Raw genomic sequence first — 17,104 nt, 5'->3', positions numbered from 1 at the left:
TCAATCAATGTTATGGTCAAGAATATTCTTTGCAGTGATATTTGTCACAGAGAAATTGAAAACATCTTAATTGTGCAATGATAATGAGGTAGCTAAATAAATTATATTTCTTGTTTACAGGCATTCAAATTATGTTTCTGAAGGTTAATTATATAGAAAGAAATGATCATCCTTCACTGCTGTACTATCAGTTTACTCTATTGACTTACCCAGTTTAACTTAAAAATATTGGTTCTCAAATATTTGCAAACCTCTAGACAACTTGAAGTACTTTCTAAAGGTATACCACATATTCAAGCTGGTCCAGATCCTTTTCTGAATAGCTAGATATATATAAATAGACAGGTAGATAGAGAGACAGACAAAATGAATAATATTGTTTCTGCCTTTATACTCATTTCAGTTCCTCTTTTATTTTTCTAGCTAAGACAAAATTAGGATGGAGAATAGAGATAGTATCTTTGATCTGAATCATTTTTCTATTTGGGATATCCTTTATCCTCATTTTCACCAATAATAAAAAGGCACATTATATATAAATGGTGCTTTGCAATTTCCAAAGTATTATTTTACATTAGCCTCTTTGATCTATCACCAGACCGAATAATATAATCAGGGATGATAGCAGTGCCCCTCCTACCACTTATCCAAAGCATCCGAAGCCTAAAAAAAGTCTAACAGTTCTCTAGGGCCACATTTTGGTTAGGCGTTTAAGGCAGAACTTAAATCCAGACGTCACAACTTCTCATTAAATATTCTATTCTTTATAAGTCACTGTTTATTTACTTCAAGATTTTCCCTTTTGAAGAAGCATGTCCTACATTATATATTCCATTATTATCATTCTGGATTCATCTTGTTAAAAATATAGAGAATCTCTATAAATTCTCATGACAAACAGTTTCTCTACTAAATGATGTCATCAGATTGTGTTTTGAGATGTAACAGTGTGCTTTTTTTTTCATTGTGGACAAGACCCATTCCCCCACATCACCTGATTTCTGAGCTATCCACTGTGTCCAAAAGATCAAGATTATTAGACCTTGAATGCAAACAGATATGTAAGTCAGTGCCCCAAAATGGCATTTGAAGCTCTTTTCATGAGAGCAATAATCCTGAAAGCCAGGATTCATATGCAAGAGCCAGGCATGTGGGAGAGAAGTGTTTTGGAAATTCCAAATAGCTCCCTGTACATATCAAGATGGGAAGCCAAAGGACTCTATATAGCTTTAGCATCAGCCAGAGTTCTACATTGGCCAGTTTCCTGGGCCAGAAAGGAGGAGCCTAGAGAGGATATCAAGAGAAGGTACAGAGATGAGTTTCCCTGCCCCTCCCTTCTTTTGCAAATGAAATATTGGGCTGTGAAAATGAAAACTATGGATGTTTCAGGTAGGTTAAAGGGAAAGAAAAAGCAGAGGGACTGTTCCCTTGTTTGACACTTTGGGAAGCAACTGTGCACACACGTTTCCTGCACCACACATACAGGAATGGGGCTGCAACAGTGAGATGATGGTGTACTGTGTTTAGGCACAGAATGGACACCAGAGCTCACCACTTACCACCCTCCCAATCTGGTCTCCCTGGGCCTATTTAGGACATGGGAGCATCCCAAAAATCTCTGTATGCCCCAGTGTGGGATGTGGAAGTGTTGACTGCCCCAGGAAAGTGGACACAGCTTGGAGTCAGGTCTAGATGAGTATGACGTATGTGGACTAGAAAATCAGAAGCTATGTCGGAGACCCTGGAAATTAACAGTAGAGCAGGTTCATCTTTAAAAACTAGGTACTGATATACCGAGACCAAGTCAATGGGAATATTTCAGTAGGAACTTTAAATGGCTATATCTATGTTTCCCCATCCCTTCCCAATTCCTGTCTGTCTTCGACTACCAACCAGAAATTGGGGCTTGTGAGCAAATTGATGTCATTTTTAGAAAAAAAAAAAAAGTTATTTTCCAAGGTCCAGTTTTGGTAGATGTCAAAAACAGTACTATATCGTAATTTTTTCCCCATACCTAAGATGTAATGAGTAATTTTCAAACCTTTTACACACACACATGAAATAGTGGTTACTTTCTCCTGGAACATGTGAGTAAGCCCAAGGAAATGTGACATTTCATTGCCAAGACATGTTGTTAGATTTTAGTTTGTTTTTTGTTTTTTCTTTGAGCAATTTTAGTTTGTTTCTAGTGTTTCTACTCTTTTGCATTTTCTCTCATCCTGAGTAACACTTAGTACAGTACTCATGACCTAAAGATATTGTAATCCTCTACGCTTGACTGACTCTACTGGATCAGGCCTGTGGAGCCACGTACATAAATTGTCCTGAGAGTGGGTAGAAGATAAGGAGTGTCAATGAAGCATCATGTTTAAGAAATAGGCTCTAGAACTTCATTGCCCAGGTCCAAATTCAAGCTCTACTATTTTACTTGTGTTTGTCCTTGGTCAGGTTGTTTTACTTCTCCAAGACTCAGTATTGTTGTGTCTAGGATGAGCATAATGATAGTTCTCACCTCATAGTATTGTTGTGACGTTTAAATGAGCTGATACGTGTAATTCACTTAGAGTAATAACTGACATCTGCTACATACGGTGCATGAGTTTACTGTTACTAATGCTTTGAGGATTACATGAGTTAATAACTACATGTAAAATGTGAGATTGTGCTGGGCACATTCTAAGCGATCAAAGTGTTAGCCTCTCTCATGATGTTATTATATGCTGGGGAACTTCATATAGCTGCTCAGTTAGGCTTCTGAACAAGCAGCTCACCTGCCATGTAGATGAAATTTCAGCTAACTTCTGGCTTCTGTAAACATATTTACCTTGGAAATATTGTCTTCTTATTTTTAGCTGTTATTATTTTTTACCAGTTCTTTTGAGTCCCTCCCCCCATTCATCTTAGCCTTTGTTCTTATGTTCTCTTTCTTTCTCTTTTATTAGCTATTAGAGTTTTATTGTTTCTTTTTAACTTTATGAGTATCCTTACATCATTATTATATATTTTGTTTTAGCTTGTGTCTGTGTTATTTATCTAACCATACATTATACTGTTTTTGCTCAGTGTCCCTACTTTCCTCTTCCTATCCGGTCTTGCGTTCTGTCTTATTCTACCATCCTTCCATTCTGAGCTTTTTTTCATCCACTTATCATTTCCATTTTTGCAAAGGATTGCCATATTCTGCCCCACCCATGATGCAATTCCCAGATGATCAAGGTGCCCACCCCTTTGGGCTTATTCTTTCTAATACTAAATTTATTTGTTAGCTGACAATAGATTGTGTAATCTCCTTTCTTTATGTTTTGGCATCAGCCAGAAGTAATGTGATGAGGAGTGCACATGTGAGGTAGGAGCCAGGAAGCAGTCAGCATCATAGATAAGAATATAGTTTAAATGTCTAACAGATATGATTTCCAGTTCCATTTCAGACACTTACTAGCTATATGACTCTGAGCATTTTTTGTTGTTGTTGTTGTTAACCTTCCTGTGTCTCAGGTGTAACAGTGGTACCTAACTAATGATGTTACTCTGAATATTCAGTACGCCCCTACATTAATGTGGTTGGCACAGAGTATAAGACACTGTATGCTTTCTCAAATACCAGATGCTGATGTTATTTTATGGCAGTTGCTTTTTTTTTTATTATTAGGACCCTGATAATACCTAACAGTGGGTTTCTTCGTCTTCCAATGTGTGTCAACTAGGTAGACAAATACGTTTCAAATTGTGACAAAAGAAGCAGAAACAGTCATTGTGTTGCTGGCATTGCATTGGTGCACATAGATTGTGCTTAGTCCTTAGCTTTTATTTTATCTTTTATTGATTTGAAATAGAAACATTTCCTTAGCTAATTAGGGTCTCAGTCCAGAAGTGGCCAGGGGCTGCTTACCTTTAAGAAGGTAACATTTAAATTTAAAAATGAAATTAAGTGCACATCAATTCCAGTAAATTTACCATGTATTATCTGTTGGTGTCTTACTCAGCTGTCGGCAAGCATTTAATCAACATTTATTGGCATTCTTTTCTGAGATTTAAATAGGACATAAAATTTTATGACATGTAGAGTATTTTCAATAACTGTTTCATTATTTTCCATAGATAGTATAATGATATACAAGAGAAGATATCAATAAAGTACCAAGACTGCATTATTTGGGGGAGAGCAAGGTAGTTTGAAGTTTGTATAATGACAAATGTTGGTCTGCTTTCCAAATTATACTATAGATTATATTGTGAATAGCTGGGTTTCTCTTTTCTTCCTCCATTTTGTTTATAATCCTTTCTCTTCTGGTACACATAATATAGGTCAGAAAACTAATTATAGTTGTTTGTTCTTTTATTATAAAAGATAGATAGGGTCGCCTGGATGGCTCAGTCAGTTGAGCGTCTGACTTGATTTCGGCTCAGGTCATGATCTTAGAGTCATGAGATCAGGCCCTTTGCTGGGCTCTGCACTCAGTGAGGAGTCTACTTGAGATTCTCTCTCTCCCTCTCCTTCTGGCCCTCCCCCCACTCATGCTCTTTCTCTCTCTTTCTCCCTCTCTCTAAAAGAAATAGATCAATCTTAAAAAATTTAAAAGATAGATGGTACTTCATAATATTAAATTCTAATTCCTCAGAGGTCATAAAACAAAGAATGTTATAGGATGTAGTATATAGCATAGGTATAGTTTAAATACTAGTTTGCTATGGAAAGCCCAAACTCTAATAGCTTATTAGCATTAAATTTAGATGGTTGCTTGACCAGTAGCCATAGTTTGCATGAGCTCTTTATACTTTAAGTAGTATTTGAATTGGAAAAAGAAACATTTTTAGGGAATTGTGAGTGTATTCAGATGCTCAGGAATCTTCACTTCATCTAAGTACTTTTGCTTTTAGCTGGAAATGGGAAGAGAGAAGGACAGTAGTGTGAACTATGGCCAAGACCTAGTCATCTGGCCATCTATGCCACAGTCCCCAGAATCACAAACAAAACAGTGATTAATATGACCCTGAAATTGTACTCCTGGGCATATACTGAAAGTAATTGAAAACAGGTAAGCAAACAAGTACATATATAAGCATGTTCATAGCAGCACTATTCACAATAGCCAAAAGATGTCCATCAGCAGATGAATGGATCAATGAATTGTGGTATATACATACAATGGAATATTATTCCATCATAAGATGGAATAAAGTAGTGTATATGGTACAACATGGATGAGCCTGCAAAGTATTATGGTAAGTGAAAAAAGCCAGACACAAAGGATCAGAAATTGTATAATGCCATTGATATGGAATACTCAAAATAGATAAATCTGTAGAGACAGAACATAACTTGATGCCTGCCAGAGTCTGAGGAGAGGGAGTAATGGGGATAAAATGCTTAATGGGTAAAGGGTTTTATTTTGGAGTGATGAAAATGTTTTGAAACTAGATAGAGGTGGTGGTTGCACAACATTGTGGTTTACTAAATGTTACTGAAGTGTTTACTCTAAAATGGTTAATTTTATACAATGTAAATTTCACCATGTTAAATTATTCAAAAAAAATGGAGAGGCAACGTTGAAGCAGCATCATATCCCATATTCTCAGAGTCACAATTGGTTTAAATAAGTATACTCCGTGAGGAGAGAATGTGGAGTTTGTCATTATTGATCCTAGGGAGGCTGATGAGGGCTGGAAGCAATTTCACAGTCTTCTTGAAAGATGAATTCAATTTCCCTCTTAAATATATTCTATTTTATTATGACATTAGATTATCAGAGCTTGTGAAAATCACTATTAATGGCTAAGTTTCTGTCCCATGTGCCACTTTATTTTCCATGCTTGCCTGAGATTTCAGTTGGTCTCATTGATCCATCCGAGAAAATGAAAACAGGAAAGTATAAAAATGCTCTTCTTTTGAGATGGATTCTCTCTGTACAATGGGAAGATAATTATACTGATGTGAATGGGCAGATGAGGTTATTCAGGCTCAAGTGCTTTATTTTTGGCTCTTAAATGGTTTAGATTCACCAACCATATAAATAAAATGATCTGGATAATTATAAATAGTTTTTATAGTTTATGTGAACCAGGCTGTGAAGCTGTTGGTTGTTATTTGTACGCATATATGAGTGGCAAAGCAAGTGCTTTCCATGGCTGTAACATCATTCTCTAGATTTTTCAGATAAACAAGGCCATTACGTTTTTGTGGAGCACATCTTTGCAAACAACAGTTTGTTTGTTTGTTTGTTTTAAAGCTTTGTATATATTGAGAGCCATCCATATGCTAGATGCCTTGCTGGGTATGTTGCATAAATGATTTATAATCCTTAGAATATCCCTGAAAGGTGTTGTTATTTCTTTATTACAGATGAAATAACTGAGGTTCAAAGAAGTTAAGTGACACACTCAAGAGGATAAGTGGTGCTAGGATTCCCCCCCCTTTTTTTTTTTTTATTTTGTTTTTTAGGATTCGCCTGTGGACACTTAACTGTATCCAGCTAGGACACTTTGTAACTAGGATCCCATCCTGCAGCTCACTCACAAATTACAGACCCTGCTTACGACTAGTGGTTTGGTTTCCCTAAAGAAAATCTCATCTGTTTGCTCACATGTCTGAATTAGCCTGTATAGACAAGCTATCAAAATGTTGGTGGGATTATTGACATTTAACTGCACTGAGGAAATAGGTATATCAGTTTATATGAAAGCTTAGGTTTTACAAAGCATTTGAGCTCCTGACATGAATAATGAGGGTGCCGAGTGATGACCGGAGAGGATGTTAAATTTGGGTCTTGGCAAACCTGAGCAACTGGGAATTTAAGGGAGGCAGAAAGATGACAGAAGTTGTGTGTCTGTCTAAGTCATTCAGAATTTGATGTCAAATCACTCTTCCAATATGGATTTTCTCTTCTCTTCATGCAGCTTCCCTATTGTCTTCTAAATACATGGTATTTTCCTACCACCATACTTTCGTTGATACTTTCATTGCCTGAAGTACCCTCTTTCATTGCCACCAAGTTTCTACCTTTCTATTTTTCCTTGTTGAAAGTCTTCTGATATCATGCTAGACCCCAGAGGACCTTCTCTCCCCTGAGCTACGACAGTATTTCCTGTTTGAAACACACCTTTGGAACTTGGCATTTACGTTTGGACTAAGTTTTCTTTGTATATGTTTATAGCTCATCTCTGATATGAAGCATGAACTCGAGGGGGGTAAATAATAGTATCTTCACTAATTTTTACCTCATCATACACCTTGGACATAGTACATGCTCATCAAATAGTGCTTGATAATTGTATAACTCTTGAAGGCAGAGTTTTCTAAAAACATATTCATAAAAATACCACTACTAGGAGATATTCTTCTCAAAAAAGTATGGTCATTAGTCAGATAAGGCTGAAAAACACTACCCACCATTTTCACCCTAGGAAATTTACACTGTACATTGACATTTTCAACACTCTGAGTAGTTCTTCAGTAGTGAGACCAACTTTACTGTTTTAACTCAGTATTCACAGGTTTCTCCCACTTTTTTGTAAGAACCCTACTAATACCTATTATTCCTCAAAAATGTCCTTTGCAAGACACTGCTTTAAAGTGCCTTGCATTAGTCCCACATCGGGCTCCCTGCTCAGCGGGGAGCCTCTTTCGCCCTCTGACCCTCCCCCCTCTCATGCTCTCTCTCTATCTCATTCTCTCTCTCAAATAAATAAATAAATAATCTTAAAAAAAAATAAAGTGCCTTGTATTAAAATTATGTTAATAATATTCACAAATGTGGAAATTAACTTTTGATTAGATGCAGGTTGGACATTTGTTTGGTCTCCTTGCTTCTGTACTTGGGGAAGTACTACCTCTCAGCTGTATTGGGGTGTGTGTGTGTGTGTGTGTGTGTGTGTGGCAGAGAGATAGTATCTGTGTGCATGTATATATGTGTGTAACATACAGTGTGGACTCAACCTGAAAATAGATTAAGACTGAAAAGAGAATGATTGGAACTGGTCTTTCAGCTTGATTATCTGCTAGAATCTCTATTACTTCTCATAATATGCTTGAAAAGTTTTATTTGTACCTCAGGGGCAATGAGCCTGGCCTCATTTACAAATATGAATGCAGATGTTAACAGTGAACTGTCTTCTCCTCCAAGCAGTCTTTCTCACTGTCGGCTGGTTTTATTTACTTCCTCAGCAAAGGAATATCCATCTCTGTAGAATTAGACACAATGTGGTTAATGGGAAAAGCAGAAGCTTTGGAGTCACAAAGTTTTAATTTGATACCCAACTCAGGCCTGCGTGACCCTGAGCAAGTTTTCCTTCCGGAACCGCTGACTCCTCATGTATAAAACAAAATGGGTTACACCTGCCTCCAAGAGCTTCTTACGAGGACAGTGCCTGGCACAAAGGAGATGCCCCATAAGTTGTAGTCCCTTTTGTACTTATTTTTTGCACCAAGCAGATTATGACAGGAGAATTCCACAGGTGTAAAGTCGCAGAGACAAAACTGCCTCCTTCCTATAGATGCCATTCCACATTCTGTGTTGTTACTTCAAACTATAAACTATATCGTTATTCTTCATGTCTTTTGTTTTTATGAGGTGACAGTGAACAGGGCAAATAGTAAGAGTCGAACTATTATCTATAAAGAGTAACACTAGAATTATAATAGTGACCTATTCTTATATAACCTAAAAGAGAATTTTTTAAATTATTATAGTTATTTGAGATATAGAAAAGTAACTTAGAAATGATCCCCTTAGTCTTAACATCGGTTCATTGTAAATACAAAAACAAAAAACCCAAAAACTACCCCCTATATATATATATATATATAATTTGAGTAATTCATCAGATCATTCAGAGGGGGAATGATAAATGTAATATGGAAAATTTCATGTGGGCTTTCAACTTTGTGTCAACATTATACAATTTTAACCACAAGTCCCTTTCCATTGTGGTTTGGGATTATTTACCACTAGGTCCAAACAGAACAAAAGAATCGTCATGTGATAACCTTGCCTAAAGTTACATTTTTGGAGGTAAAAGCACCCAACAGGTAATTAGAATGATGTAATTCTTTATAGCATAGGATAGAATGTTCAACATAAATTGAGGTTTGCAGGCCAACAGACTATTCTGGCCCCTGTTTTGCAGAAAAACATACACTTATTACACATAGTTGTCAATAGCAGGTCAATCATGTCTATCCATAGCCATCCATGGCTCAGTTGTTCCTGGAAGAAGCCCATTTTGTCCCTGCGAAGGATGACAAATGAGAGTTTTGCTGTGGTGTCTAACTTTCTAAATGCCAAATGATCTCCTGGCAGTTTTTCTTGACATAAATATTATGAACTGCTGAAGAAGCCATCATTTTTCACACTTTATTGGTTTAGACACCTGGTGAAGTCTTCTTGGCTAAACTGAAGTAACAGAGGAAGCAACATGCCTAAATGTTCCTTGGACTGTCCTCAATTGTGCAGTAATCAGCATTTGTCTCGATCTGGTTGATTACAGGAGAAGATGTATCAGGGAGTCTCTGCCCAGCATCCCCGCCTCCTGAAAGGATGCCTTGTGAAATTCCCTGCCGAATGGATTGTGTGCTGAGTGAGTGGACAGAGTGGTCGTCCTGTTCCCAGTCTTGTTCAAATAAAAATTCAGATGGGAAACAGACCAGGTCAAGGACTATCCTGGCATTGGCTGGAGAAGGTGAGTAATAGGAAAGGCTTCAATAGTGGAGTCAATTGCCAACTTATTTTTTTTTTTCTAGTAAACAATTGAGAAAGTCATAGAGTAGAAGTAGCCACGGATAGGTGATAGCTCTGTTGCCTGAATGAAAACTAAGTTTCATTTCCATGCATGCCTTTTCTCTTTAATCCTCTAGTTGATCTAGATTGGGTCCTATATTTACAGGAATTGTCTTAGCTCATACCTATATACAGGCCATGGCAATCAGATGGATGTTATTTTTCATTATACTTTCTTGGGGATAAAAAAAGCAAAGTTTGATTGACACACATCCAGCCTCAGGTAGCTCATACATTGGGAATATAATTGGAATATGTCTGGTAAAAAGAGCTCCAAATGAGGAATCAAGAGACATGGCTTCTTGACCAGGAACTGCCACTAACGTCGGCCTGATTTCCTGTTCTGTCATGCTGACATGTTGTGAGAGGGAAGAAGATAGATGAAGGCTCTGAAAATGGCTTTGAAGAAGCTAAAATGTGCTATGGAAATGTAGACGGGTGACATCAGAACAAATTGGAGGAGCAGCTGTTTCTATCATTTATAGCGATGGTGTGTGTCCCCAGACGCACATGTCCTTTCTTTCAGGCTCTCCCTTGGCTTCGTCTGCCTATGGCTCAGTTAGAACAGCAGGGTGGTGTGGCCACTGGCTGTGAGGAGCTCCTTTTGAAACAAGATTCTGTTCTGTGATCCTGAAAAATGGGGCCAGGGTCAAGATGAATGAAGATTTTCATATTCTTAAAGTGCAGTTACTTCGTGCTCTTGTCTTTTATATTTCTGGAAGGAGAAAAAAGTCAGTAGTATTTAATGGGAAAAAAATAACAAGAATAACAAAACCAAGGTCACAGATCTTTTTGAGCATTTGGCCCACTGAATAAAACATCATAAGGTGGAAGAGTAGGAAAAAAATCAATATGTTAGGTAAATGCCAGTTTTTACATGGATATAAAAATATGAAAGAAAAGACAGTAATGAAGTTTGATTGTCTGACTCACCCAAGAGTGTAAGGATGCACATCTGTCTGGTCTCCCTGCCAGTGGATAACACATTGTCAGATACCATTTCAGAGTTTGAGGATGGGCTCTCTTCTGCCAAACTTTAAGAGACACTTCTGGATTTCTCAAATTGCAGTAAAATGCATTGCTTGATGGAGGATGGGTGTCTTAAAATGATTCTCTGAGAAAAATAATGCTCTCTTAGGAAAAAGAGGCCAGATATAGATAATGTGTGTGTAAGTGTATATGTTTGACCTAATACCACTTTAAGGTCACGGGCTAGTGTATCTAATGGACTAATTTATGTAGTCATCGTGTTACTAAAATAAAAGCAGATTTCTTTGGAGTTTATCTCAGAGATACATGATCCGAAGGTGGGAAATAGAATCTGGTTTTTGTTGTTGTTGTTGTTTTGGTTTTGGTCTAATCAATGTGTATTGCTGCCTATTATTTAGGAGGGAAAAGTACAATATATTACCCTCAGATTGTTACTCAGGACAAAAGAATCATGGCCCTAGAAAGGGCAGAAGGGTTCAGAGGCCCGGGCCTTTGGAATCCTGTATCAAAAACACCATCTTTCTGGACCATTAAAATAGCAAAAACAACAAAAATAAGAACGACGTAACAGCAACCTGGTAATAACAACAGCAACAACTGTGTATTCTTTTGTATTTTGATTTTCACAGGTGGAAAACTGTGTCCCCCTAGTCAGGCCCTCCAAGAATATCGTTCATGCAATGACCATTCCTGTATGCAGCTCTACTGGGACACATTGCCCTGGGGCCCCTGTTCTGAAGACACATTGGTAACTGCCCTTAATGCAACCATTGGCTGGACTGGAGAAGCTACCTGTGGTGTGGGCATTCAGACACGGAGGGTCTTCTGTGTCAAGAGTCATGTGGGACAAGTGATGACCAAAAGGTATCACCAATAATTTATTGAAAGTGCATATGATTATTGCATAGTTGAGTATTTTTAGTCAAAAACATTTATCAAGCAATGAATATGCTTCAGTCAGTGCTGGGGGAAAAGGATTTTGTTTCATTTGACTCTTAATGACTAGAATTTATCTCTCAAAAACAAAGGTAGAAACAGTTATAATATGGATCATTAGTAAGATTATAATCGCATGCATTAGCTAATGGAAAGTAAATGTGGCCCACAAATATTGAATGTGTTTGAGTAATCAAACATTTTCTTGACCTCATCTCAGTATTTTTGGCATTTTTTTCAATCATGTGAAGACTAGGTCAATGTGAAGGTAGGTTCTCCACTTTGAAAGGATAGGGTTGTGTTACACTCTTTGTTAGGTTCCATTGATTTTTTATGCAATGGGCAATAAATCCATATAGCCATTTGAATAGACTAATTCATGCCTGTAAGTAGGTTGCAATCTCATACATGTTAGACTCTGTACCTGAAGATATAAATCTAAAAAACAAAACAAAAAAAATAGGATAACTTGGACATGGGAACTAGGATATAGATATCAAAAAGGGTCAGGGACAATTGCAAGTGATAGAGGAAAAAGAGTAATCAGGCAGAGAACTCAGCTGTGGGAGTTTTATCGCTAGACCAAATGAGGAGATGTGACTTTTCCGCAGTCCATGTGGGAAGCCTCTGGAAAAGAAAATGTAAGGCACCTATGAAGTATACAGTGACTGGGTAACTGTCCTGTCCATGGAGATTTCCTAGTGGATGTGTTTCAACTAGTCTCTTCCTTGTGGTAGAAGACTCTACCCCTGTCACAGGGGTGATATATCCCCAGGATGGGCATGCTCAAGCTTTTGTCTAGTGTCACAAATGAGGCAACTTAGAGCTCTTCTCCTGGAATTTCTGAGTTGGGAAAATGAAACCCTCTCTTCATTCTGTTCATGAGGCTCTAAGTATATGCATTGACAGTTGCCATAGGCATGGTCCTAAAAGAAAAAGGCAAAGGGAGTGGAAGTGATGCTCAGAAAGAAGCAGAAACTGAAGCAGAACATATCCTGGCAGCATCAAGCTCTGGTCCCATCTCACTAAACATGCTCCTATCCTTTCTGGCAACGTGGGCAGACACATTTGCTCTTCCACCTAATTCGATCCAATTTGCATTGCTGTCCTGGGCAACGGAAACGCCTGATTAATTTCACCTTGGGCCACCTTGATGCTAGGCGCTGGACCTTATCCACACTGGCATGGAAACCACAAGAGTTGTGTAAGGAAAGTCATAGGAGCCCAGTTAAGGGAAGCGAACCGCTGCTGACGGAAGTAGTGCAGACTGGCCAGGTGCTGCTGGGTTGGAACATCCGACGTGCAGATGGCTGTGCAGATGCAAGCGGAGATGATACGACTTGCAGTGAAGCACAGTCTGCAAGACCTCCTCTCTCTCTCTCTTCCACAGGGCTGGAGTTGGATGTTCTTAATTGCCGCAACCCCAGACTTTGGCACAATGTCTAGCATATAGTTAGTGTACCATAAATGACTTTGGAATTCATAACTGAACTAGATTGGTGTGTAGGAAAGTTGCAGGGTTCAACAAGGATTGTATGTGAATTGCAGAAGATTGAGAAAAGCTGGTATCTCTCCTTTGTTCAAGAAAAATTACTTGATCCACCATCATACATTTTGGCAAAGGGGACTGCCGTAAAGAGTAATGACTAGATCAGATGTATGACCTCCTACTCTTACTAATTCATAAATGTTATTTCTGCTTTAGACCTGACTCTACATTGCTTGTGCTGTTTTTGGAATATCAAATGATGTCCGTTGTGTTTTGCCACTTGCCTGGTATGTGTAGCACTACATGGACTGATTGAATCAATGGGAGTTATAGCCAAACATGGACGATAATGTTTTACATATCACCTGCCTCAGGTGAAAATCTAATTCACAGGGTTATGGTAAAATCCTTCAAGGCTTATAAAGATATTATTCAGACATGAGAACTCCTTTTATCTTGGGAAGGATTGTAGCCTTGATAATGTTCATTTTTATGATGTAAATTTTCAGCTGCTTAAAAAAGACACATGAAATATCATCTTGAATATACAAATAAAATTAAATATGGCTTAAGTATAGTAGTAAACTCTACATAAAATGCAGCAAACTATTTATTCCTTATTGTGATGAGAAAATTTAGCATGCCTGATGTCTGATCTTCTCCCCGACACAAAACTTTTCAGCTCTGAACCAGAACAGGAAAAATCTACTTGATATGAGTACAGTTTGTTTATTTCTTAGCAAAGGGACATTAGAATTAAGAGTGACACCGAATAAATTGCCACATTTAAAGGACTATTTGGACATGAAAAGTTGGATTATATGATCAGGAAGCCCCTTTTCTCTTCTTAGAATAACTTCAAATGACTGGTGTTGTTTTGTTTTTGTTTTTGTTTGTAAAAGCCTGAGCACATAAATGTTATTATTGTGAATAACCCCTAGTTTTGCTCGGCTTACCATCACAGAAAAGTGAATCGTACAGATGTTTTCTCTAACACACACACATACACACACACACACACAGACGTTGCTGATTACTTTTTACCCTGCTAATGAAGCTGGAGACTTAACAACTTAGGTTGAATTCTTACTGTATGTCTCCAAACAACCCTGCTAAATATGAGGAGCCTGAATTGACGTGAGTAAAATTAATTTAAAAATTTTAGGTTAAGCAGATGAATTGAGCTAAGAAATTAATACCTAGTGTCCAGTGAAGTGCATAGTGAGATAGTGAAACTATCAGCAGGAGAAAATATCTTTTGTTCTGCCCTTCTGAAAAATATATATTTTTTGTTCTTTTTATGTGAAAGCTATTACAGTAGAAAAAGATTCCCTGCCATTTGTGAAATCCTTGGGGTGGGGGTAGGGGAATAGAAACAGAAAAGGAGAAGGAAACATCCTGAAGAAGGAGGGGCCTTCAGGGTACAGAGAAAGAAGTATGTCTCCATGGAACGGATGGGCTAATATAATGTGTTTTATCTCCAAGCCCACTGCACTGGAAGGCAGAGTTCCTTGCAAGTTCTTGCTTCCCTGGGTTGGTGTTTTGGTTTCTATGCAGTTGTGTAGGTGAGATTGTTACCATTGTATGAGTAATAGAACTGATCATATCAGAAAATGAGAACTAACCAGGGCAGAAGTGGAACAGAAGTGAGAGCTTATTGGGATAGTTCCGGGGTTTTGTTTAGTTTTGTTTCACTATTCATTGTTTTTTTTTTTTCAGTTGCAGTATACAAAAAGAGTAATAATAATAAAAAAGATTAAAAACATACAATTCGGAGCCTTCCTAAAGTCCTGATAAGGCACTTTCTGCCTTTAATGTGAAAACACCTGGCATTGTGTGAGATATAATAATACAGAGCTCCATTTAAACATTTAACATTGACAGAGTTGACAGGTTTGCCCCACCTAGCTGAGTGAGACGTGCATTGGTTCCTGTGTCAGAGGACTGATCAAAGAAATGGAGCGTCGTCTCTGCATCTTGATTATGGAGGCCTAACTGAAAAATGGCAGGTCTTTGTAGCTCAGTTTGATGCATTTCAGCACAGTGCTTATAAGGAGCTGAAGGCTACAGGGTGACAACGAGATAGTAGTTATAGAGCATTCCAGTGCTGGTCCAGGGAAATATATGTGCTGAAGTGAAATACATTCATCCTTTTATTGAAAGCACTGCCAATCTAGAGTCTGAGTGTTACATGATGTTAGGAAGTATAAATTATGACAAAAGCCAAGGGGCCATACTTTGTTTACTAACTAAAAAGTGAATCCATATGTTTCCCTGGGTTTTAAGGCTTTAATTTTGTTTTGGAAATGGCTGGATAAATTAGCCTAATATCCCCAGGGATTTATTTGTCTTCAGGCTCCAGTAACATTGAATACTATTCAATCATTCACTTACTGTTATTAAATATTTACACTGAGCTAAAATATGGCACTTTTAAGATATGATATAAGATGGAATTCCACCAGCAAGGCATTAAAAATTAGTTTATGTATTGTGCACGCATACACAAGCACACAGACACACAGAGACATGCACACGCACACACACACACACACACACACACATGAAAACAGCATGAAAGCAGTCAAAACCCTTTTTTTGATCAATGTCAATACAACAATACAGAAAATAAACCTTACAGTTTTTCTTAGAAATGGAGGACACACATGTTGCTAATGGTCAAAGACAGTATTTTTGAAGGCTAAGAAGAAACTTACGAAAATTAGAAATGTGATGATTCTTGAAGGGGTAGACATTATGTGAATAGAAAGGAAGAGGAAGTTGAACCCCTGCAGAAAGGGTCAACCTTACTGGCAAAAGAAATGAACAAAAAAACCGTTTTCACTGACAAGAGAATATTTGGCTCTATCAGACCAAAAATCACATTCCAGTTCATGGCCTCTATAAAAGCAATATAACCTGAGCTTGATCTTTGCCATTGAGGAGATGATACTGTTTCTCTCTTTCGGACTTAAGGGAAGAACGTGTAGAGAGAAAGGGGCTGTATTCTGAAAAGCTGACACTATGCCCAATGAGTATTTATTGTGAGTGTTGCTAATCAAGGGTAAATCAAGTAGGCAAGATCAGTTCCCTAGAAGAGACTAACACCTACTCCTAATTGAAGTGAGCAAAATCCCTTCAAGATCAGCCTCCCTCTGAAGCCTGAAGCCAGTGCCACAAATATTTGTAAGCTGTTTTGCCAGTGGACGAGTGAGTGTGAAATGGCCGGTTGGGCGTGGGGCCCCTGCTGCCCCACTGGGCACGTAGGAAGCTGGCGTTGCTCAAGTCACACTTCCATTTCCAACCATACACCAGGCGCTGTTGGAGAGGAGTTAGAATAAAGAGCAGCTCAATTTAATTTTAGTAGACCTCAGAATGTGCGTAAAGGACTTGGGAATGATTTTAGTGTTTTTTTGCTATCTCTAATAAAGTATGACATAAATTTTCCTTACCCAAGTAGCTTGTTTAAGTAACACTATATTCTCACGAAGACACTCTTCTTTCTTTCTATTGTTGTTTTGCTTATTGAATTGATCTCTTTGATAGACAGCATTTCTGTGTATACTAAGGATGATTAATAATAATGCCACTAATAATTTATTGAGCAATTCTTTTTCTGTATGTCCATTTTCCATTTTTATCCAAGTTTTATATAGTCCATAGAGGAAGTAAAATAATACAGAGAGACTAATGATGGCAAGCAATAGGTCCCACCCATCTCCTGCTCCGTTTAGTATCCCACATCTCAAACACAACCACAGCCACATTTTAACAGTTGTTCTATGTTTTCTGTCTGTCTCTGTCTCTGCACCACCACTCCCCACCCCCCACCCCCCCGTTTTGACTGGGTAAGCCTTCACATGGTTCACAAATCATAATGACATGAAAGGAGAAATATAATATATAGCAAAGAGAA

General features: G+C 38.0%; 1 protein-coding gene across 1 annotated transcript in view; it reads left to right on the top strand.

Annotated features, from left to right (window-relative positions):
* Positions 1–17,104, top strand: part of THSD7B (thrombospondin type 1 domain containing 7B) — a 658,530-nt gene that overhangs the window by 279,022 nt on the left and 362,404 nt on the right. The window contains exons 7-8 of the mRNA XM_081814537.1: positions 9,484–9,675; positions 11,393–11,627. Coding sequence (XP_081670663.1) covers positions 9,484–9,675; positions 11,393–11,627 — 427 coding nt within the window. The remainder of the gene's footprint in view (positions 1–9,483; positions 9,676–11,392; positions 11,628–17,104) is intronic.

Source organism: Leptonychotes weddellii, chromosome 3 (genome assembly GCF_054177405.1).
Source record: "Leptonychotes weddellii isolate Sample4059 chromosome 3, ASM5417740v2, whole genome shotgun sequence".
NCBI lineage: Eukaryota > Metazoa > Chordata > Mammalia > Carnivora > Phocidae > Leptonychotes > Leptonychotes weddellii.
The sequence above is the reverse complement of the archived record's forward strand: the minus strand, read 5'-3'. Positions and strand labels throughout refer to the sequence as shown.